The following is a 24,385-nucleotide window of genomic DNA, read 5'->3' on the forward strand; positions in this document are numbered from 1 at the left end:
GAAAGACATAGGGAAGAAATTTGTCTTCAGGTGGTGAACATGCTATTTTGTGTTAAATTATGTGTTCATTTGGGGTGACATGGGAGTGCCGATGGAATTATGGTAGCTAAAGTCCCTATGGGCCACCCTGGGACTCAGAACTGGGCCCAGGAACCTGGAAGAGGGGGAGGCAGGCTGGAACCTGGCTTGTTGAAAGGATGCTTGCTTGGAGCATTCTTGTACCATTAACTGGCGTGAAAAGGGTTGCTGGTATCATTTGTAACTTTTGGACCCCGTTTGGTTTGGTTAGATTTTAAAAGTTATAATGTTACACATGAAATATTATGTAATACATGAACATATAATATTCTAACAGTTTAAGAGGGTACACGAGTTCCCTTCCTAATCCAGTCCCCAGTAACTGTCCCCCAAAGGCAACCACTGTTCGGTTTCCAGTTTGCCCTTCTAGACATCTTCAGTGCACAAATGGGATCATATTGTTATACTCTTTTCACTTATCAGTATTCACGCATCTGCCCTGTTCTTTTTAGTGGCTACATAGTTGTCCGTTGTATGGGTGGATGTGTGTTTACTGTGTCGCCCCTCCCTGGCAAAACACTCAAGATCCTCCAGAACAAGCCACAGTTCAAGGTCAAGGTGATCTCAATTCACACACAAAGTCATCTACTCTCGCCTGAGGAAGGGGAGACAAAAACCTCAGCCACAGCTCCGGCTCAGCCAACCCCAAGTCCACCCCACTCCAGAACCTGTGCGGCTCCTGTGGCCAGGCTGCCCCCGAGAAGAATTTCGGGAGCAGCGTTGAGGGTTTGTAACCAAAGGCTGATGGTAGTGGTTTTCTCAAAGCATAGAAAGCGGTGGCGCCAGAGCTAATTCTCTCCATCCTAGAGAGAGATCTGCTTGCTACTTGCAAACAATGGGCTGATCTATCCTTCCCGCCCATCTCCCCCCACCCCACCGCCAAACACACACACACACACACACACACACACACACGTACGTCCAGCCCCTTCCCTGCTCCACATGTGGGGTGCACCTGTAACCACCCCAGGAGAGCCAGAGAAGGCCTTGATAGCATCCGCCGTGAGGTCTGTGTTCTTCAAGTTGCAGCTGTATATTTACAGCCTGTAGCCGTGTGGGTTTGGGGCCCTGGTGTCCCTCGTCATCCCTCCTAAGCAGAGCCCGGGTGGATTCAAATGATCCAGGCTGCCAGGCCATCGTGGGCGGAGCTCCAAGTGCAGCTCCAGGAACCAGGAGCCATCGTTTTCCTGGGGCTGGTGCCACCTGCAGATTCTCAGAACAAAGACTCCATGGAGCACTGACTGGGGTCTCAGCAGCCATGAGGTTGGCCAGCGTGATGTGACGTCCTGCCCAGCATGCTTGACTTGCCCAAGAAAGGGGCAGGTTTGCAAAACTGCTCCATCAGCTTTCTCCGCGCCTCTCTAAGGCCTTTAATATTTAAGTCATTCTCTTGACCCACCTCCATTGTCATTTTTGCATCACATTAATTAATTAATTAATTTTTAATTTTTGGCCGTGTTGGGTCTTTCTTTTTGAATGCGGGCTTTCTCTAGTTGCGGTGAGTGGGGGCTTCTCTTCATTGAGGTGCACGGGCTTCTCATCGTGGTGGCTTCTCTTGTTGTGGAGCACGGGCTCTAGGTGTGCAGGCTTCAGTAGTTGTGGCACGCGGGCTCAGTAGCTGTGTCTCGCGAGCTCTAGAGCGCAGGCTCAGCAGTTGTGGCTCATGAGCTTAGCTGCTCCATGGCATGTGGGATCTTCCTGTACCAGGGCTCGAATCCGTGTGCCCTGCATTGGCAGGTGGATTCTTAACAAATGCACCACCAGGGGAGTCCCTCTGCATCATTTTTATTTTTTTTTATTTTTATTTTTTGCGGTACGCGGGCCTCTCACTGTTGTGGCCTCTCCCGTTGCGGAGCACAGGCTCCAGACGTGCAGGCTCAGCGGCCATGGCTCACGGCCCCAGCTGCTCCGTGGCATGTGGGATCTTCCCGGACCAGGGCACGAACCCGCGTCCCCTGCATCGGCAGGCGGACTCTCAACCACTGTGCCACCAGGGAAGCCCATAGTATCATTATTGTTTGAATAATGCATTCCCTGATCCCCTTGAGGAAGGGCATCTTTTCATATACTTATCATACATTTGTCACATACCTTTTCATACATTTACTCATATATTTCCATTTACTTTCTCTGCATTCCTCATGCTCTGTAAACCATTCCAGGGCACAGAATAACATGGTAACACAAATCTGATCACAAAACACAAAATCATGACAAAAGGATTCCCCAGAGAAAAACTACAGACCCACCTATGAATATATACGCAAGAACGCTAAAGAAAACAGAGGCATTTTGCGCATTAAATACGTTCCTGAAAATGTGTATATAGTCAAATTGTGCAAGCAGAGTGCTATCGTGGAGTGAAATCATCTGGAAATGGGTAAAGAACCTGGGAGGTAATTTGCTCCAGAAGACTCCCGCGGGCAGTATCCAAGAAGAGGCTGGCCTCGAGGTAACCAGATACGCACAACACAAAAAGCAGTATATGTGAGTTGAGACTCAGGTGCTGGTGAGTGGGTGATGCAAACGTTCAAAATGGATCTCGCAATATTCACAGGAAGCTTGAATCCCCTTGCTTCCCAAATTCTAAACACTTGTTTTAAGGAATAGAATAAGGACATGCACATCCGAGCATTATTTTTACACAGCAATAAGCAAAACAGACAAACCCCGCCTTTAGAAATTTATAAAGACTGTGTAGTCATTTTGTTAAATGACGTTTTAAAAATTTAAAACGTCATTTACAAAACTGTGTGGGCCCATTTTTTTTCTTTTTTCTTTTTTTTTGGTTTATCTATCATCCATGTACTACCTAAGTACAAATTAAAGTTCGGAAGAGTGTATGCCAAAACGTATGTTAGAATTACCTGAATGGTAAGAATGAAGGCTTTTTATTTGCTTATTTTATTTTGTTTCTACAATGTACAGGTTATTTCTACTGATATAATAAAAGTTACTTATTATTGGCAAGACAATAAGAAATCGAGGGAAACTGCTAATACGTTAAACGCCCGACAATACAGGATTGGCTGATGAGGTTGCAATTCACTGTTATTATCGATAATTACAGTGAGTTAATTCAATAAGTACTTTTTGAGTGCCAACCGTGTGCGGGGCACTGCTTTAAACACTGGGAAGTTCTTTAGCTGTTCTGCGCTGTACATGTGACTAAGCCCTTAGTGAAAAAGATAAGGGACCGGAGTAAGAGAGAGAAGTAAAGAGGGGTCCTGGGTTGGGCAGGTAGCAGGCGCTGCTGCTCAGCTGACAGGTCGCCTCCTGCCTTGGGTCCGCCCCCCCCCACGCCCCGCCCCACTCCAGCCGTGGCCTCCGACTCGCGAGTGCCCCTAGCGGAGAGCCGAACACCTGGTGCAGGGTTTATTACCTTGTCCGCTAAGCCAGGCAATGCCAGCCAGGCAACGCCAGCCAGGCACTGTCTGAACTGCGCCCCAGTTTTCTTTCCAGAGTCCCCCGCCCTCCACGGGGCCAAGTCAGGACCCAGCAAGTGGCAGCCAGGTGTCCCCCAGGCCGATAAACGGGCAGAAAAGGCCGCGGGCACAGGCCGCGTCTGAGCGGGTGCCTGTCCAGCCTGTTTCCTGATCCGTAAAATCATTTCCAGCTGTGCATGACATTCTACAGCGCCAGGACTTGAAAGCTAGAAAGCAGTTATCTTTTTAAAATCACAAGGAAGGAAACTATGAACTAAGAAAGTCCCTCATCCAAACCCATCAACAGAAAATCACTGTTATATTGGTACCAGTTTTGGAAAAAAAATTTTTTTAATTGAAAATTGGGGATTGAGAAGAAAGAACGGTGATAGAAAGGAATGTTCCCGTCGGCAACCTTGGGTTTGGGCTGGGGGCTGGGGCCTATTAGGAGGTGCAGGCTGAACAAGGCAGCGGGAGGCCCGGGGGTGTGTCTGTGGCGCCCTGCTTGGCCCCTTCCTCCTGGGACAGGGGACTGAGCCCTACTCCTGGGCTACACAAACATTCCTCCCTCAGACACGCCACCTTATGTCCCCAAAGTTTAAGCACAGCTTGTTCTGGTTGGGGGTCAAGCTGTCATCCTTCCTCGGGGCACAGGAGGCTGAGAGGCAGGAAGACTTATTAACACCACTCTCCTTTCCATAAGCTCTGGGGAGAGGTGCGGTGGAAGGACCAAGAGGCCTCCCAGTTTCCTCCCCCAGGCAAGACGCGGAGGCTTCCTCCAACCTGGTGGGCCGCGGAGAGCCAGAGCACCTCGTGGGGCTGCAGGGGATGGATGGGGCCTCCCCAAGTGGGTCTCCGTCCTACGGTTTCCCGAAGGATCAGTCGTGAGGCTGCTGTGTGGGGACAGAGGAGGGCCAGGAGGGCTTGGGGAGGAAGGGGCACGAGTCCTGCAGAGGGGGGCCCACTTGTACTCCTGCCACCTGGAGTTGCAAACACCCAGTTGTGGCCCACCTCTCCCTGTCGCCCTCTTGGAACCCTCAGTTCCTGACTGTTCTCCACTCTCCTGAACCAAGGGAGGTGGCACACGTGAGAGAACCGGGGGTCTGGGGGCCAGAGGGCTCCGGCTTCAAATCTTGGCTCCAGCACCCACGGTCAGGGGTAGCTGAGCGTGTGTTGTCACCTTTCTGTGCCTCAGTCTCCTTATCTGCAAAATGGGCCTAACTTCCCAGTCTGATGGAGGCTAGGAGAGCAGAGATAAGTCGAGAGCATCCTTCATTCACCGCGGTGCTTCTCTCCGGCCTGGCCTGCTGTAGGTGGCTGGCTGGCATCTCTCACCCTCACCCTTGGGAAGCAGGCCCAGGCTGCCCTCACCCGCCCTCCTTCCCCACAGCTCACAGCAGGCTGATTCTGCAGGCATCTCTTTAACATTCTCTAACAGTCTTCCTCTTTTCCCTGCTCTCCTGATGGTTGACCTGGTTAACTCAAGAAAAACATCTGTACTTTTTCTTCCTCTCTCCTTAGCCCTTCATTTCTTTGTTCCATTTCTGGGCCCAAAAAAGAAAAGGAAGAAAAATTATTGTGCAGAAACACCGGCACCAGGCAAGAGGAGAACTGTCCATTTTTCAAAAAATGAGACAAGATGAAAAGTCTATGTTGCCAGACTGCCAATGCCCTCGAATGCACCGTCTCTGGGAACCTCTTAGGAATCACCACCGAGATCTTCCCCTGCCCCTGCAGCCTTGCTCCCTCCCAGAAAGAATGTGTAATGCATCTTAAAGCAGGTTTTTTATTTGATCTTGTGATATTTCTATAGCAATCACCTTGCTACAATGCTGTTTTCTGCTAATTTTCAGGGTGAATTACAGCCCTTTCGTTCCATTGCAGCTTAAATTGGCTGCTGTAGGCCAAATGGAAAAGCTGACCGTCTCCTGAGTGGCAGTTCCACGGCTGGGGAAGCTGGGCCCTTGTTAGGGCTGAGTTGTGTCCCCCTCACCCCCAGTTCATGTGTTGAAGTCCTAACTCCCAGTTTTTCAGAATGTGACTATATTTGGAGATAGGGTCTTTATTTATTTATTTATTATTTATTTATTTCGTTGTGCCGGGTCTCAGTTGCGGTAGGCGGGCTCCTTAGTTGTGGCATGTGGGATCTAGTTCCCTGACCAGGGATCGAACCCGGGCCCCCTGCATTGGGAGCGCAGAGTCTTAACTACTGTGCCGCCAGGGAAGTCCCGGAGATAGGACCTTTTTCTTTTTTTTTCTTTTTTAGATAAATTTATTTATTTATTTTTGGCTGCATTGGGTCTTCGTTGCTGCGTGCGGGCTTTCTCTAGTTGCGGCAAGCGGGAGCTACTCTTCATTGCGGTGCATGGGCTACTCATTGTGGCGGCTTCTCTTGTTGCGGAGCACGGGCTCTAGGCGCGTGGGCTTCAGCAGTTGCGGCACACAGTCTCAGTAGTTGTGGCACGTGGGCTCTAGAGCGCAGGCTCAGTAGTTGTGGCGCGTGGGCTTAGTTTCTCCACAGCATGTGGGATCTCCCCAGACCAGGGCTCGAACCTGTGACCCCTGCATTGGCAGGCGGATTCTTAACCACTGCGCCACCAGGGAAGTCCCCGGAGATGAGGTCTTTAAAGAGGTAATAAGGTGAAAAGAGGTCACTGGGGTAGGCCCTAATCCCATATCCCATATGACTGGTGTCCTCATAAGAAGAGGAGATTAGGACACAGATGCACAGAGGGATGACCATGTGAAGATACAGGGCAAGACGGCCGTCTACGAGCCAAGGAGGGAGGCCTCACAAGAAACCCACCCCGATGACACCTTGATCTTGGATTTCCAGTCTCCAGAACCGTGAGAAAATAGATTTCTGTCGTTTAAGCGGCCCCACCTGTGGTCCTTCGCTACAGCTGACTAACACCTCCGCCTGCACCGCATGGGATGGACCCCAGGAGTGGGAGAGAATCCCCAAATGTCGCCACTTGAATTATCATGATTCTTGTCCCTTTACACACCTCCCGCCCTCTGCGCAGTGGGGCTGGGACCACACTGAGAGACAGAAATGGATACCCAGGCAAGTGCATTCCGCAGCCACCAGGCCCCAGATCCTTCGTGAAAGTGCATCACCACGGCCAAGTGAAAGAGGGTTTATGCTGTGCTGGGCACAGCGCCAGGGGCTTTCTACAGCGACGCCCCAAAGCACCTATGGCCACCCCTTCACAGGTGAGGAAACAGGCCCGTGTTCACTGTGCAGAGCTGGGATTCGATTCGATCGCAGGCAGTTCGGTGCCGTCGCCTCTGTGCTACCCGTTTTTTCCTTCTTAATGTGGACTGTTTCTCGTGAGGAGAAGGTGCTAGGGTGAGAGGCTGAGTAGGCGCCTGGTGTGACCTTGGGCAGCCTGGGCAGGCGCTGGGATGGAGCTGCCATCACGATGATGGGCTGCACTGACCTGCAGGCGCCCCCGCCTGTCTCCGCCCCCACTCAGAAAACAGTCGGGGAGCGACCTGCCCGGCCTCCTGCGAGCGTGTCTGTTGGGAAGACGGCCCATTGGAGGGAAGGAGCTCCTCGGTAGCCACCACAGCCCAGGGACTGTGGCTGGGGGGCGCTAGCCAGGAGGGATGCTTTTGAGGGCCATACGCAAACTATGCTTGAAGCTGCCATCACTCTGGTGTCCTCTCTCCCTGTAGCACATTTATGAAACCGAGTAAAGATGGGCAACCTCACGGCCCATCTCACCCTGTTCCCATGGAGAAGAAACCAAAGTCAGATCCAAGTTCAACTCCAAAAATAGCCTTGAGAAATACTGCAGATCCTTCCTAAATCTGTTTTACAAGGAACCAAAGGGCAGTTACGCTCATAAAAGAGAGAAAAGTTGTCTTAAAACCTCTTTCCTCTCACTCTCTCAAAGCCCCCAGCCTACTGCTTGTTCTCCACACCCCACCTCTACCCCTACCCCACAGACATACGGATCCTCTGGCCAGGAGCCTGCTCTTCGGTGTTTAAACACAGTCCGTGGGATGGGGCTGATGACGGATGACAGGCCATCAAGCCAACAAGCACATAAACTCACCAGAGGGATGAAGAAGCCGCTCAAAGCCACACAGGTGGACAGGGGTCCAGCCAGATCCCAGCGAGCTCGAGTCTAGCCCTGGGACCCCTGAGCACGGCTCTAAATGGCCTTCCATCCCAGCAACTAAACACGGCGGCTAGATCCAAACTGTAGCGCGTCGTTACCGTTTCTGTGAGTCGTGTTATACCGCCTTTTCCTGGTTAGATACGGCCTGGGGACGCACACTCTCTCACACAAACAATCATACACGTACCCCAAATGGAGATCATCTTGTTTCCTTGTTCTGTAATCTGCCCTTTCCAATTAACTCTATACTGTGAGAAAAATTTCCCATGTACTTAATTTTTCAAGTTTTTCACCATCATCTGGATTTAATCTACCTGAACAGCCATCTAGTGCGGGCACTCAAGACGGTTCCACTCACTCTCATATAAATAACCCTGGGGGCAGGTCATTCCACACAAGTCCTTTAGCACGTCTCTAATTATGACCTTGGAATACATTCCTAGGAAGGAAATTACTGGGAACAAACATTTCGAGACTTTGGGTACATATATCTAATCTGTCCTCCACGAAGACTGTGCTGATTTTCATATTTGATGCACGAGAGGGAATTTCAACTCCAGGAGACTCAGGGTTTTTCTCCGGAGGGAATCCACGTGTCCAGCCTGAGGCTCACTCTGATTCTGCTGGATCTTAGTTCTCTTGGCCCCAGGCTGTTGCACCCTCCCGAGCTGCCGGCTCCACCAGGGATGTCCTTTCTGTGAAGATGATCTCAGTTCAGAGCTGCTTCTTGGCTTGCAGGAAGCCCTGTCTCCAGAGCAACTGTATCCCTGGGAGCTCATTAATGTGAGCAATTTGGGAACAATACATACCTGGCCAAGTCCACTTCCCAAATCCTTTCCCTTTGTTTTTTTGGGTTCTTTGACTTCCAACCAATTATTTTCTGGGGATTTCCATGACAAAGCTCTGGAGAAGGGGCCATTTACCTAGCTTGGGACACAAAGAAAGCTAGTTCATCTTATTTTTCAAATTAAAACTGTCCTCAGCTTCCCTGGCCAGCTTAGCGGAAATCTCTGTTGGCCTGTCAGGGAAGCCAAAGAAGGTTAGCTGCTTCCATGCAGCCCTCCAGGGGCCCACCTGCTCGGCTGGGCGCTCCTGGTGGGAAAACAGGAGGGTGATCGTTTGTGATGGTGTGTAATCCACCACTGTCCCTCTTTGACTTTACAGGCAGCCCCAGGGAAAGACTCAGGAGAAGAGTGCAGAACACAGGTGGGCAGAGGGAGAGCAGTGCCCGGTGTGGTGATGTCACTTGTGCACATCACCCCTTGCCTCCCCGGCTCACCCTGGGCCTGAGCAGTGCCCCTCGGTGGGGAGGGCCCACAGCTCCCGCTTTCTTCCCTGACCCCACCCCACGGCGGACCCCTGAGCAGGGGGGCCCTGAGGAGCCCCACAGCTCCTGCCTGAGGTGGCCCTGGGGAGTCTGGCATCATCCCACGTGACCCTGGCAGGTGCTCATTCTGCTGCCAAGGTCGGATGCCTCATGCGGCTCTTGCCCCCTGCCCGCACCTCTTCAGAGGATGGGCGACTCACACGGCAATTCCAGGAACACTTCTCAAGGCATCTTAGAAACTCGTTTCCTGGAAAAGTCAACCATCTACTCAGTGACCCTCCAGGAGATAACGTGGGAGGGGCCCTCACAGCCCGGGGTGTGGGACGGAAGTGGTTGAGGGTGGCTTCTGCCCAGAGGACTAGGGCTGGGGGCCAGGACAGAGCTGCCAGAGGCCTCTGCTTACCTCACCCATGTGTGCACACACCCAGACATACACACATTCACGGACACACACACACGCAAAGACACACACCCAGACATATGCACTGCACGGACACACACACACATGCAAAGACACACACTCAGATGTACGCACATGCATGGACACACCCACCCACATGCAGACACACACCCAGACATACGCACGTGCACACACACACACATGCAAAGACACACACCCAGACATACACACATGCACACACGCATGCACGTGCACACACACACACACGCACGGAGTGGTCCCTGGCTCTCAAAGGCAAACCTGAAGCAGCTGTTAGAGTGGTCTGTCTGTGGGAGCAATGGCCTGTACCCTAGCCTTGGGGACAAGGCATTTTCTCAGGAGTTCCTGGGACACCCGGTCTCGTTCTATCACCTGATTGGCTGGGCTTTGGAAACAGCCTCTGCAGCAGGTTATTAGATGTTGTCCCCTCTCATGGCCCAGACAAAGGGGAGGGCCGAGGTGGCACCAGCTCTTGAGTGTGCCGGATTGAACAGTGTCCCCCCCCAAATTCATGCTCACGTGGAACCTCGGCATGTGACCTTCCTTGGAAATAGGGTCTTTGCAGATGTAATTAGTTAAGTTAAAAAGAGGTCATGCTGGATTAGGGTGGGCCCGACCCAATGTGACTGGTGACCTTATAAGAAGGGACGACACGAAGACACACAGACAGAAGGTGGCAAGGAGTGGTGGGACGCAGCTCGGAGCCGGGGAACACCGAGGAATGCCGGCACGAGCAGAGGCTGGAAGAGGCGGGAGGGACCCTCCCCCGGAGCCCTGACAGGGCCTCGATCTCGGGACGTCTAGCCTCCAGAAAACTGTGAGGGAAAACACATTCTGTCGTTTTTAAGCCACCTAGCTTGCGATAATTTGTTAAAGGCAGGCCTAGGAAACTACAACTGTCCTCTGGTATCCTCGGGGGATGGGGTCCCGGACCCCCATACATACCCAAATCTGCAGAGGCTCAAGCCCCTTGCAACTGACCCTCTATCCGAGGGTGCAGAAGGGCTGAGTGTAAGAAGAAAGTCATTTGTGTTTGTTTGTATGTTTATTTATAATAAAATCTCAAACAAACTAATAATACAAAAATTCTGCTTTGGCTTAGTAATTCTCATTAAGCACCTTATTCACTGGTGTTGGGTTCTTTGCCCTCAGCCCCGTGATGTGCAGATGCCTGACCACAAACCCGGACGGACGGAAAGCCCCTGGCGAGCAGAACCTGGCCTCCATGCCAGCCAAGACTGGTGACCTGACGAGGAAGAGGGAAACCTGAATGCTCTCTGGGTCCTCCTAAACCTCTACAGCAGAACTATTTCACTTGAAGGAAAGTTCCAGATCAGGTGCACATATACTCAAATGTACTTACAAACACACATTCCAAAGTCCAACCTAAATGTTTAAAAATTACCCACAATAGCCAAGCTGTGCAAACAACCTATATGTCCATCAAGAGATGAAGGGATAAACAAAGTGTGGTCTATCCATACAGCGGAATATTACTCGGCCTTAAAAAGGAGGAAATCTTGTCATATGTGACAACATGGATGAACCTTGAAGACATTATGCTAAATGAGATAAGCCGGTCAAAGAAAGACAAATACTGCAGAACTCTATTTACAAGAGGTACCGAAAATAGTCAAGTTCATAGAATCAAAGAGTGGGAGGGTGGTTGCCATGGGCTGGGGGGAGACGGAAATGGGAGCTGCTAATCAAGGGGCACAGAATTTCAGGGAAGCAACATCAATCAGTTCTGGAGACCTGGTGCACGGCATCGTGCCGACAGTGAACAAGACGCCAGTGAACGCCTGAAACCGTGCTGAGAGGGTAGAGACCGCACGCCATGTGTGCATACAACAACGCAACATCTAGCGAAACTCTATCTAGCAAAAAAGATTCTGTCTCACACAGGTGGCCAACGGGCACATGAAAAGAGGCTCAACGTCGCTAGTCATTAGAGAAATGCAAATCAAAACTACCTTGAGGTATCACCTCACACCTGTCAGAATGGCCATCATCAAAAAATCTACAGACAACAAATGCTGGAGAGGGTGTGGAGAAAAGGGAACCCTCCTGCACTGTTAGTGGGAATGTAAATTGATACAGCCACTATGGAGAACAGTATGGAGGTTCCTTAAAAACTACAAATAGAACTATCATACGACCCAGCAATCCCACTACTGGGCATATACCCTGAGAAAACCATAATTCAAAAAGAGTCATGTACCAAAATGTTCATTGCAGCTCTATTAACAATAGCCAGGACATGGAAGCAACCTCAATGTCCACTGACAGATGAATGGATAAAGAAGATGTGGTGCATATATACAAGGGAATATTACTCAGCCACAAGAAAGAATGAAATAATGCCATTTGCAGCAACATGGAGGGACCTAGATATTAGCATACTAAGTGAAATAAGCCATATAGACAAAGACAAATATCATATGACAGCACTTATATGTGGAATCTAAAAAAAATTATACAAATGAACTTATTTGCAAGACGGAAACAGACTCACAGACATGGAAAACAAACTTATGGTTACCAAAGGGGAAGGGGGGGTATAAATTAGGAGTCTGGGATTAGCAGATACAAACTACTATATATAAAATAGGTAAACAAGGTCTTACCGTATAGCACCGAGAACTATATTCAATATCTTGTAATAACCTATAATGGAAAACAATGTGAAAAAGAATATATATACATATTTATAACTGAATCACTTTGCTATACACCAGAAACACAACATTGTAAATCAACTATACTTCAATAAAAAAAAATTTTGTCTCTAAAGACAAGACCCAATTTTTGTGTACTTTAAAACATATTGAATAAACCTGAAAAATACTTAAAAATGGTCAATCACTGTTCTCTTCCGTTAGCTTGGATAATTTTAAAATAATGATATTGTTTAGCGTTAGTGACACAGGCTGTAAAACGTTTTAATACTAACAGCTACCATTGAGCGCGCAGCGTGTGCCTGCGCCCTGCGCGGGTAGTTTCTGAGGAGGAGCGTGACAGGCCCTCCATCACCGGGAGTGGGGCTGCCCCACGGCCCCCTGCCAGCCCAGCTACCCATCAGGCCTTTATCTGCAGGCCACACTCCACGAGGCCCTTCGCGAGAGCGGGGAGCGGGCGGGTCAAGGCAGGCCTGCTAGCCGGGGCTCCGGGCCGCGGGCTTTGGCGCAGGGACCCCCATGGCTTCCCCGACCCTCCTGAGACCCTCCTGGCATCTAGAACCTTCCCCAGCTCATAGGTGCCGTGCCAACAACCGCCTCACCAGAATCCCATGCGGGCGGAAACCTGGGGCTACGACATTTTACTTAATTAACGCATCCCCCTTCGAGGGAGACCCCATTACCCTCCCCACTTTATGGACGAGGAGGTGCGGGCACAGAGCCATGGGGGGGGGGACAGTAGGAAGGCTGTCGCGTGGCTGAGCTTGGCCTTTTCTGTCGGGTTTAACACCATTAGTCTTCATAGGCTATGATGGCAGGAAATACACTTCCAAAGGTTTGAAAACAGGTACCCAACTGTTTTTCCGGAACACGAGACATTCTGACTTCATGAAATTAGGGGACAGCTTTCAGAGCAGACCTTTCAGACGAGAGCGCTCGGAAAACACATTCTTCCGATAAAACCGTCCTCTGCCTCGTAGGGACCAGCTCCCCTCAGTCCGTTTTCTTTCAAGTGAAAACGGTCATACGGGTCTACATATTGAAATGTGAGAAACAAGTGGCCTGCTGTCCCGCAGAAGGTTACTTTCCTTGGTCAAAACTGGAAAATCTCATTAACCTGCCGTCGGTGGTGCAGAAGAGAGTGGCCACTTAGGAAGACCTGAGGCAGGAGACGCCTTTCCACCAAGGGCGACCCCGACCCCACCCCACGCACCTCCGGCCAGCAAAGCACGTGGGGAGGGACGGCCCGGTCCCTGAAGACACCACAGTCGGAAAACTGACTCTGGAAGGACCCCTTGCTCAGCGCTGGGCCTTGGGCCGTGCGGCCTGCGGGCGAGGGCCTGCGGGGTTCGGGGGTCAGTGGTCAGGGGTCGGGCGCGCCCCGCGGTGCCGAAGGGGAGGAGTCCCCGCGAATCACCGCGAGCGGCCGGACTTGCAGGAGGGAAGCAGGGGCCGCGGTTCCGAAGCGCCGCCTCCGGCAAACGCACGTGTCACAAGTCACGGGGTGATTCACCCGAGCCCGGCGGTGCTGTCCTTCCGCGTGCGCACCGCCGCCCTGCTGTCACTGGACGAGGCTCGTCGGGACCCGCCCCGCCCCCGGTCCCGCCCCCGGTCCCGCCCCGACCGTGGCACCCCGCTGCCGGCCCCGCCTGCTCCCGGCCGCCCCTCTGCCGGCCCCTTTCCGGGAGGAGGATCTACGCCCCCTAAGGCGTCTGCGTCCTCGGGGGCAGCTGCTCTGGCGCCGAGTCCGCGCCGTGGGGAGGCCGAGGAGCCGGGCCAGCCCGCCCTGGGCTCCGGAGTACGGACGCGGGACGACCCGAGGGATGGCCCGTCGTCGCTGCAGAGGGCTGCCCAGGGGGACGGTCGGGGCTCTCGGGCCGGCCAGGCCCAGCCCCTGGCCCGTCGCCACTGGGGCGCCTTTGCGGGGGTCCGGCCCGTTCAGCCCCAGCGCGGGTTCAGCTAATGTTGAAGAGCTCGGGGGCCGTGGCCTTGGCCCCGTGTCTGGGTGGCTGTACAGCTGGGAGGAGGGGAGGCCGACGCGGAGGGCAGTGGGCCTGATAAGGGGCAGGTCCTGGGCCGGTGGCGCTGCAGCCAGTTGGGGGCTGTAGGGACCTCAGAGGGGGGTTCTGAGCTCAGGAGCCATCTGGGAGGGATGGTGCAGGGAGCTCCCTTTGGAGATCCAGAACCTTCTGGAAGGTGGAGCTTGGGAAGCATGGTGAATGTGGCGCAGCAGCAGCCTGAATGGGTGCAGAGGAAATAGCCGCTGAAACCCTGGGGGACAGAATGGAGGTGGTTGCCTGGACCGGGGGCTGGCGAGGCATCTTTGGGGAGGGGCCTCAGTAAAAACTGAGCAGACCTGGCCTCCTCCTGTCTGCCAGTCGCAGCCCATTAAGCCAGTAGTTCTAGACAGAGTGGCGGGGGAGGGGCCGGGGCCTCAGAATCCCGGGGAGCAGCTTCAGCGCACGCACAGCACTCAGCCCCCATGGGGCCTCACCATCATCGTCCCCCATATAGGTACCTGTGAGGGCTCCTCCTGTCAGAGAAAGACAGAATCCAAAGGGGCTAGAGTTTCTCCCATCCTTCTACTCCCGAGGGTCCACATCCAGAAAGAATGACGCTTCCCAAATTCAAGGACGTCCTTTAATCACAAACTACTTATCCATGATCGAGCCAGGGGGTGGTTCATAAACACCTTGGGAGACAGCTCAGAACCCTCCCCAGAAACACTGACCGCTACGCTCTGCTCCCTCCCAGCACCTGGGCTGCCCTTCCTAGGGTGGCTTCTAGGTCAATGCCTGTGCCGTGACCACGCCAGAATCCTGCTGTGAGCTCTTCTCGGGTAGAAGAAGAGGGGACCAGGGGTCTGCTCTGCCACTGGAGTCCCAGAAGCCTTGGCCAGGCTCGGCCCCCACGCCCACACTCTGGCCTGCCCGGCAGCCTCCATGAGCAACAGCCCTCCCCCTCCCCTGCTGGGTGCGGGAGCCCCCAGCCTACACGATGCCCTCCAGGCGCCTGCTCCTCCAGACCACCAGTGCCGTCACGAGCAGGGTCACCAGGATGGGCACCACGATGAAGGGGCAGAGGACACTGCTGGGCGGGTCCTGCAAGGCCCTGCCTGAGACGGGGCAGTCTCTGAAGTAGTGCCGGTGGACGGAGAGGAAGAACCTGTCCACCGCCGCGTTGGGCCAGAAGCAGTCCAGCTTCTGCGCCACGTGCCTGGTGCAGTCCGAGAGCTCTTCGTAGCTCCTGCAGATGGAGAAGCAGGTCGTCAGTCCCTGGTGGGCAGGGGATCAAGGTGGGACTCCAGCCAGGGGCTCCCCACCTCACTCCCCACTGGGGCGAGCTCCCCCAAAGTCCAAGCCCTGAGGCGGTGGCCCTGGCTTGAGAGACACAGGTCCTGCGCGGGTCCTGTGCGGGCTCCCTAGATGTCCTGCACGTGCTCACACCCCAGAAGGCAAGCTGGGGCTAAGGGATTCCAGGAGCTGGGATGCCACACCAAGGGCAAACGAGAAGATGGACCAGCCAGGCGTCTCCAGAAGGCAGCCTGGGACAGCGAGCCCTCAGGCGTGGGCAGATGTGCAGCCTCTTGAGCCCCTTGCTGTCTGCATCACCCCGAGCAGACGCCCCCCCAGCCTGAAAGCCCCCCAGGTGTCCACAGGACTCACTGTGAAGCCTCCCAGGCCTACCCTGACCTCCCACCCCCCCATCTTCCCACACTTGCTGAGGAGTTTCCCACAGCACTGTCACCCTGCACTGCAGCGGGTTACAGATTTATTTTGCTTATTGAGTGTAAACACCATGAGGTCAGGGATTTTGTCTATTTTGCTCACCTCTGTAATCCCAGTACCTAGAAGAGTACCTGGCACATGGCAAGAACCAGTCAATTTTTTATAAAAAAATGGTGGTAAAATATAAAGAACATACAATTTACCATTTCAACCATTTTTCCCTGTACAGTCCAGTGGCATTAAGCACTATTCCATCGTCGTGCAACCATCACCACCATCCGTCTCCAGAACTATTTTATTGCCAAATAGAAACTCTGTCCCCACTGAACACTCACCCCCATTTCTCCCTCAGTCCCTGGCAATTCCCATCTGTCTTCTGTCTCTATGAAATCTGACTACTCCAGGCACCTCATAAAAGTTGGCTCTACAATATTTGTCCTTTTGTGACTGGCTTATTTCACTGAACATAATGTCCTCCAGGTTCATCCATGTTGTAGCCTGGGTCAGAATTTCCTTCCTCTTTAAGGCTGAATAATATTCCATTGCTCGTACATACTTTATTTTGTTTATCCATTCATTGACGGACATTCAGGTTGCTTCCGTGTTTTAGCTATTGTGACAAATGCTGCTGCTATGAACATGGGTATGCAATTATCTACTCGAGTCTCGGCTTTCAATTCTTTTGGCTGTATATCCAGAAGTGGAATTGCTGGATCATATCTTAAGTCTGTGTTTAATTTTTTGAGTAAATTGTTTTTTTAATTTAATTTAATTTATTTATTTTTTAAAAACATTTATTTTTGGCTGCATTGGGTCTTTGTTGCTGCGTGCGGGCTTTCTCTAGTTGCAGCGAGCGGGGGCTACTCTTTGTTGTGGTGTGCGGGCATCTCATTGCGGTGGCTTCTCTTGTTGCAGAGCACGGGCTCTAGGTGCACGGGCTTCAGTAGTTGTGGCATGTGGGCTCAGCAGTTGTGGCTTGCGGGCTCTAGGTGTGCAGGTTCAGTAGTTGTGGCATACAGGCTTAGTAGTTGTGGCACGTGGTCTCAGTATTTGTGGTGCATGGGCTTAGTGCTCTACAGCAATGTGGGATCTTTCCGGACCAGGGCTCGAATCCGTGTCCCCGGCATTGACAGGCGGATTCTTAACCACTGCACCACCAAGGAAGCCCCTGTTTTTTAAGAAATGAAGATCCAGTGTTGGGGGAAATTAAAATGTATTCAGTAGTTTCCAGAAAGTGTCACTTCTGCTCAGAATGGAGAAAGCAACACAGAGTGTTGATCCCATATGAACAGCAAAAAAGCTGAAGAAACTACAAAATCATACATTTTCTTGAGTCCCTCGGAGAGCTGAGACTGCAAGGCAGGAAAGTAACCTGAGTCTCAAGGAGGAGAAGGACGCAGCTGCTGTACCAGCTACATAACAGCTGAACTGCCCAGGGCTTAGCGTGGGCTGGAGAGTCATTCTGGAATTTCTGGGGCCCCAGATGTGGTGAGCGGGGTTCCATGACCATCTGCTCTTTCCCGTGAGGCTCCAGGGGGTGCTCGTGAGAAAGGTTAGGGGCGGGCAGGGGACTGGCTGCTGTTTGGGGCCAGGCACAAACACCACACATTTCCCAAACCTTCTCACAGAAGCAGCGACAGGCTTGGGGCCCTGGGGGATGAGCAGCTGATCTTCATGATCAGTGGCTTCAGCTGAACGGGCCTGAAGCCCTTCCTACTTCCCCAGACCCCGTGCCCACAGGGGTGCGTGGTTTTTCTAAGTGAATGAGGACTCGTGTTCCAAGTAGAAAACAGAAGTGGAAAAAGCCACGGGAAGTCAGGACAGACTGGGTCTCATTGTGAAAAAAATGAATTAGCACACGTCAAGGGCCTGGCACAAGGTAAGTGCAAGTGTGTCAGGTATTATTAAAAACCAAAGTCCAGACTTTTGAGCTGGTCGTCCATCAACCACAGGGCTGCATGTTACAAACACTAGCTTGAATGGTCGTCTTTTTCCCCACCTCAGACCCACTGAATCAACGTGTAGTTTTAGGTGTTCTGCAGACGCAGTGACACACAGTCAGTCCTAAATGTTGTTCCCTACGCTCTGCCTGAGGAGTGAAGCTGGGATGTCCCTAGAAGGAGGTGTTGCCACCTCCAGGCTGGCCAGCCAGGATGGGAAGGACCCCTGACCCAGGGACCTGTGACACCGGGGACCCCACGCTGAGGCCACGCTGAGGCTGAGCCCGTGGTGGGCTATTCTGGGACGAGGCACTCTCTCCTTGAAATACCCTTCCAGTCTGCAAAGCCATCCCCGTCTAAAAATATCCCTAATGGGCAGTCGGCTGCCCACTTCATCCTGTTTATTTATACCGAAGTAACAGCTGAAACTTTCAATAAATATTGTGAGCCCTGTCAGCAGGGATGTGATAAAAGAATTTCCTCCAGAGGACAGACATTCTTCTGTTCAAAAGAACATTGTGCTGACTGAAGGGGCCAAAATAATCATGAAAAAGTATGCTTGCTTTCACCCTCTATTTTCAGTTCTCATGTAATGGAATGATTATCCTTTTTCTTGGCCAGGACTTTCTGTTGTGGGCCCCTAAGTGAACTTTGCTTGGAATGTTCCTGAACACTGTGGTGGGAGTAGTTTCCAATATATCTGGGTCCCAAGTCAAGGCTTCTGGTACCATGCTTCATGGTTGTTTGACAGGAAGGTGCCCACTGATGCCCACAGGGGAGTCGTCTGCTCTGGGGACACCAACTAGCCCTGTCTGGCCCCGACGTGGAGTATGTGACTCTGGGCCCTGGTGCCCCACAGAACTGGGTTCAAATCCAGCTCCACCTCTTATGCTGAGTGATCCCAAGGGCCGCATCTCACCCATCCAAACCTTGTTCTCTCTATTCAATGAAGAGACAGGTACCCACCTGACAGGGTTACTGGGCAGATCAAGTTAAACAAGGGCAAGGGCCTGATGTATAACAGGTGCCCCGTAAGTGGACAGCTTCCTGACAACTGGTGTGTGGCCCCTTAAGAGTCCATTTCTTATTCCATAAACTCGAGTAAACGTTGACCAGGCAATGTGTGTCTAAGCCCTCAGAATATCTGAGGAGGAACCACTATTTTGGTTCACTCTCTCTGGACCAGTATTTGCTTCCATCAACTCAGGACAATTCACAACCTGGTGGCTTCCAGCAGCTTTAAATACCTGCTGGGAGGAGGGGAGGTGGCACCCTCGGCACCCTGGCAGCCGGGGCAGGTGAAGGTGAACAGGGCCCATTTGAAGCCGGCCTGGGGAGCCTGACTAATAAGCAGGTGAAAACAATGTCTAACCTCACTTTTAAGGAAAAAAAGAAGCAAACATCCAAATAGAATCCATTTTCAAATGAAGAATATACTCAGGACTTCCCTGGTGGTCTGTCGGGTAAGACTCTGCACTCCCAATGCAGGGGGCCCAGGTTCCATCCCTGGTCTGGGAAATGGACCCTGCATGCATGCCACAACTAAGAGTGCGCACGTCGCCACTAAGACCTGGCATAGCCAAAATAAGTAAATAAATATAATAACAATAATAATAATAATAAAAGAACAAGGTAATTTAAAAAATGAGAATACTCAGTGCTGGTGAAGGTATAGTGAAATGAGGCAGGTGCTCGCATCATTGCTGGTAGAAGATAAACGGGTAAAATTTTTCCAAAAAGCAGTTCGGCAATTATGTATCGAGAACTTCAAAATCACAGACAGCCTTTGAGCCGGTAACTCTATTTCTGGGAATTATCCTAAGTCAATCACATGAAATGTAGATAAAAATAATGTAAGAAAATGAACATTACAGATTTATAATTATGAAAAAGAGCAAACAATAGAACAGTGAGGAAAAAATTGCTTATAAGAGCCTCGGCTATGTAGCTATTAAGATGATATTTAGGAGGAGGAAAATATTTATGTTACAATGTTGAACAAAAGGAAAAGCAGTTGAGACCAAATTATACAAACAATGTGCTTTCAGCATGAATGGTCCATGTAGGAGGGGAAGACCTCAGAATGTTAGGAGGACTTGTCACCACTAGAGGGTAGTGATATGAAGGACTTTTATTCTATCTCCGCTTTCGGGGGCATTTTCCAAGTTTTCCGCAGTGAGCATACATTATTTTTATAATTATATTTTAGACAGCTCACTGAGGAAAAGGCCTGCAGAAAACTGGACATCGAGGTCCCCGAATCTGCAGCCGTGGGGCGCACATTTCCTCGTGTCTGGGGCAGCGGGGGGCCTTCGGCGCAGGGGACTCGTGTGCTGTTCTAACTCCCGAGCTGCGTGGGGTAAACCCCGTCCCAGGCAGGGCAGCGTCCCCACCACGGTGACACCCTCTCTCCCACCCTCTGCTTCCAGCACAAGGGGTTCTCCCCCCGCCACTCCAGTGGAAGGAGCTCTGGGAACCCCCGCCTAGGGGACACCTGGCTGGCAGCCCTGCTCCAGGCGGCAGTGCTGGGGGCTGCGCCCCTCCGAGCGACATAATGCGTTAGCTCGGTGGCTCAGCCGCCAGCGGGCCCTCGCACACCTTCAAGGCTGCAGAGCTCCGGATGTCCGCTCACTCCCCGAATGTCCCCAGGGCCTGGGCGGGCCGGCGGCTTCGCTCCATCACTCGCCTCCTCCAGGGTCTGGGTTGCCTCCGGGGTGGAACGGACCTCCCTGCCGTCCCCGCACGGATGCTGCGGGGATTAGACGCCGGGTCCCGAGGGGCGTGCGGACCTGGGGGCAGGGAGGGCCCTGAGGGTAGGTGGGGGGGGACGCAGGGGTGGGCTCCGAGGGCAGGACCCCCTTTCGCACCCATCCCCGCCGGCTCCCCGCCCCAGGCGCCCAAGGACACTCGGCTCCCAGGAGCGGCCCGGCCTCCCGGCCTCCTTGTAGGAAGGGCGAGGCTACCAGATGGCGCCCCCTTCCCGGGGACCTCCGCTCCTTGGTCCCTCCTCCCCTGATCCCTCTCCTAGGGACCCTCCCTCCTCCGCCTCACCTCGCCCCTCGCCGTCAGCACCCCGCTCGCTCCCTCCCTCGCCCCTGGCTCTCGAGGCTTCTCCCTCATCAGCAGCCCGGCGCACCTGCCTCCGCTCCTCCCGCCAGGTGAGGGGCCTTGGCGCTCTGCAGCCCTCGCTCCTTCCCTCCTCCGCCGGCGCCCAGACTGCAACATCCGACACCCGTGACATCCCCACCCCCATCTGAAGCCTTGGTCCAGTGCACAACGGGCGTCCACACCTGACTCCCGGGATGCCCCCCACCCCAGCCCCATCTCTCATGCCTGGGAAGCCTTGCCCCCTCTGAGTTGCCATGGATCCCCCATTTCCGGGGGTCCCCTCCCCTCCTCCAGCCCTGTCACTGTGCCCAGGAGTAGGGCAGAGTGACTAGCCTTGGTGGGTTATTACAACCACATTTCTAATACCAGCTTCCACTTCTCTGCACTGAGCATGGGCTGGGGCCTGGGCATCTCTGCTCCCCTTCTCCTCCCCCAACCCGCTTAGTCAGGGCAGCCATCAACACCCTCCCCTGCTTTCCTCCTCTCTGAAGCCCTGGGCTCCATTCACCATTGGCTCTTGGGGCCACAGCCCTGGCCTCTGCCTTCTGCCTCCCCCAGCCCACTGTCCACACAGACTCACCCTTGCTTCAGGCCTTCAACGCTCCCTGCTGCACCTGTGCTGGATTCAAAAGCCCTCATGTGGCCCCCACCTCTCCACTCTCAACTGTACCCTCTCCCTTTCACTGGCCACCCTGGCTGATACTTCTGCCTCAGGACCTTTGCACAAGCTGCACTTTCTACTTGTAAGGCTCTTAACCCCATCTTTAAAGGTCGACATCTGTGTATCCCTCAAACATCACCTCCTCAAACAGGTGCTTTCTTATGCTTCAACCTCACTTGGATCCCCGGCAAAGTGGGGTTTTCCATCATAGTTGTGTCTTACTTTGTACCTGTGCTTTCACTCTTGATTATTCACTCACTGTTGGTCTCAACAACTTGACTGCAAACACCATGAGGGCAGAGAGAGTGTAGGGAAAAAAAGTCCCACTCATCCTGTTCACAGCAGTCATCTCAAAGGCAAGAGAAACAAAGGCAGAAGGAACAGAATGAGACAGATCTGCCTGGAGATGTGAGTAGGACAGCAGGAGTGGTGGTCTTAGCAAACACAGCACATTCCAGTGCAAAAGACAGTAAACGGGAAGAGGGGGCGTTTCACACTGAGAAGAGCGTTATTATCGTAGCTTCATAGGACAAAGACAGCCTACCGCTGCGAGTAATCGCGACGCACTCAACAAAATCTTCAGGTTAGGTGAATAGAAACTAGTATAAAAGTGAAAAATAAAGTTAATAAGCCTGACTCAGTGACTAATGAGGAAGTTTCTATCCTCCAGAGAATCAACAATCTTTTCAAAAGTCCCTGGATCCTACTTAGGCTCAAAGAAAAACTTGACAAATTCTCAAAGTGGAGATTTTAAGTCAGTATTCTTTGACTATAATATTAGAAACTAGAAATTAGTAAGAAAAGGATAAATTAAAAAAAAAAATGGAATCCCTAGAAACGGAAGATCACTCATATAATTTTAGGGTCAAACAAAGATTTAAAAATTCAAGGATAGGCTGTTAAGAAAAACTAATGGCAATACTGCACGTGAACATCAGTGAAATATAGGCAAAACTGAATTCTGAGAAAAATCTGCAGCTGTAAATTGTCTTATTACCAACCAAAAATAAATGAAAATAAATGAAGAATCCAAATCGAGACGTTTAAACAAAGAAGCACAAAATAAATCTCTGCAAAGGGCACATAATTTAAATGCATTAATAATTATTGAAAACTAATATTTATTGATATTTTAAAAAACATAAAACTGAAAAAGTAAATTCAACAGTTGATTCTTTAGAAAAATAGCTACAATGAAATCACATTTCTGGATAGTCTAATCCAGAAAAAAAGCAGAGAAAACACCACTGTACAAAATCTCAGATGAAAGATTAGAACAAGTATGAGATGAACGTACAAAACATGTGTGTTAAAAATCGGAAAATCCTTGAGGAATTGGGATGCTTTTTGGGGAAACAATAAATTATCAAATCTTGATTTAAAAAGTAGAAAATCTGAGAAGAAAAAACAGAAAAAGTTGTTAAAGAATTACTTTCACAGAAGGTGCTAGGCCCGGGTAGTTCTTTCAAATTCTTAAGATCACACCTAGGGGCAGGACAGGAATAAAGACCCAGATGTAGAGAACGGACTTGAGGACACAGGGAGGGGGAAAGGTAAGCTGGGACGAAGTGAGAGAGTGGCATGGACATATATACACTACCAAATGTAGAACAGATAGCTAGTGGGAAGCAGCTGCATAGCGCAGGGAGTTCAGCTTGGTACTTTGTGGCCCCCTAGAGGGGTGGGATAGGGAGGGTGAGAGGGAAGGAGACGCAAGAGGGAAGAGATATGGGGATATATGTGTATGTATAACTGATTCACTTTGTTATAAAGCAGAAACTAACACACCATTGTAAAGCAATTATACTCCAATAAAGATGTTAAAAAAAAATTCTTAAGATCACAGAAAAAGATGTCAAGCTTCCCAGTTCTTTGAAAAAGTTAACAAAACCCTGATCCCAAACCTCTTAAGATGACTTCCCATGTGCCTCAGAACTCTCGCGAACAAGCAACAGATGTTCACTTTCACTTATAAATAGACATATTAGTCCTGTTTAAGCGGCTGGCAATTTTAAGCTAGCCGTACACCATAGAATAAAGTAGGTTTATTTCAGGAATGCTTTAATGCTATTATGATAAAATCACACTTCGATCTGTCAAAGGAAAATAACATATAATCATTTCAATACACGTTGAGAAGGCATTTGATAAAACTGAACATTCGTTTCTGATTTTAAAAGACCCCAACCTTGTAAAGCACCAAGAAGTTCTTCTTAATGTGATAAAAAAAAAATCTCTCTCAAGCCAGTAGCAAACACCACATTTGCTACTGAGGCATTTTCATCACTGTCAGGAATCCATTTAGTTAATTTGTAGGTGGCCAGGTCTGTCTTCTCCCTCGTGGTTTCCACCTTTGGCGTCAGGGCTCCCACCCAAGGCTTCATAGTCACCACAGAGCCCTTCCAAGGCGGGGAGGGGCTGCCCGCGCATCGGGCTACTTCCTCTGGCGACAGAAAGCCACAGAGGGGCCTGGCCTATGCTAGGCTTGGAGCGAGCCTGCCCGCCAGCTCATCTCTGCAAAGGGCCTCTGACCACAGACAGGAGGGCCGAGTGGCCTTCAGGGTGGGTAACCAAGCCCACGTGGGGTACTTCTCCCACAACCCACGGTGGGCGCACGGGAGCTGCCCGGAGGCAGTGCAGGACAGGGCATCTTTTGTTTTTCTTGACGCTGCAGGGAGCATATAAGGAAGTCCTGTTAATGGTTTGATTCAAAACATTTCACTTCCAACCCTGGTGTCGTCTGGGAACGCGTGCTGGGCCGGCAGGACCCAAGCCGGCGGTGCACCTGGAGCCCGCCCGCACCTCTGGGACTTGCAGTGGGGGTCGGTCTGTACAACGAAGGCCTTCCTAAACCAGGTAGATCAGAGAGAT

General features: G+C 51.6%; 1 protein-coding gene across 2 annotated transcripts in view; it reads right to left on the bottom strand.

Annotated features, from left to right (window-relative positions):
- The window catches only part of RAMP1 (receptor activity modifying protein 1), an 81,149-nt gene that overhangs the window by 18,582 nt on the left and 38,182 nt on the right, over positions 1 to 24,385 (bottom strand). Inside the window, exon 3 of one of the 2 annotated variants that reach the window (XM_082657909.1) lies at positions 12,027 to 12,066. In XM_082657909.1, coding sequence (XP_082514035.1) covers positions 12,027 to 12,066 — 40 coding nt within the window. Of the gene's footprint in view, positions 1 to 12,026; positions 12,067 to 14,709; positions 15,324 to 24,385 lie in introns of those variants that run through there. The other variant, XM_082657910.1, reaches the window with a different exon arrangement.

Source organism: Grampus griseus, assembly GCF_964374135.1.
Source record: "Grampus griseus genome assembly, chromosome: 7".
NCBI lineage: Eukaryota > Metazoa > Chordata > Mammalia > Artiodactyla > Delphinidae > Grampus > Grampus griseus.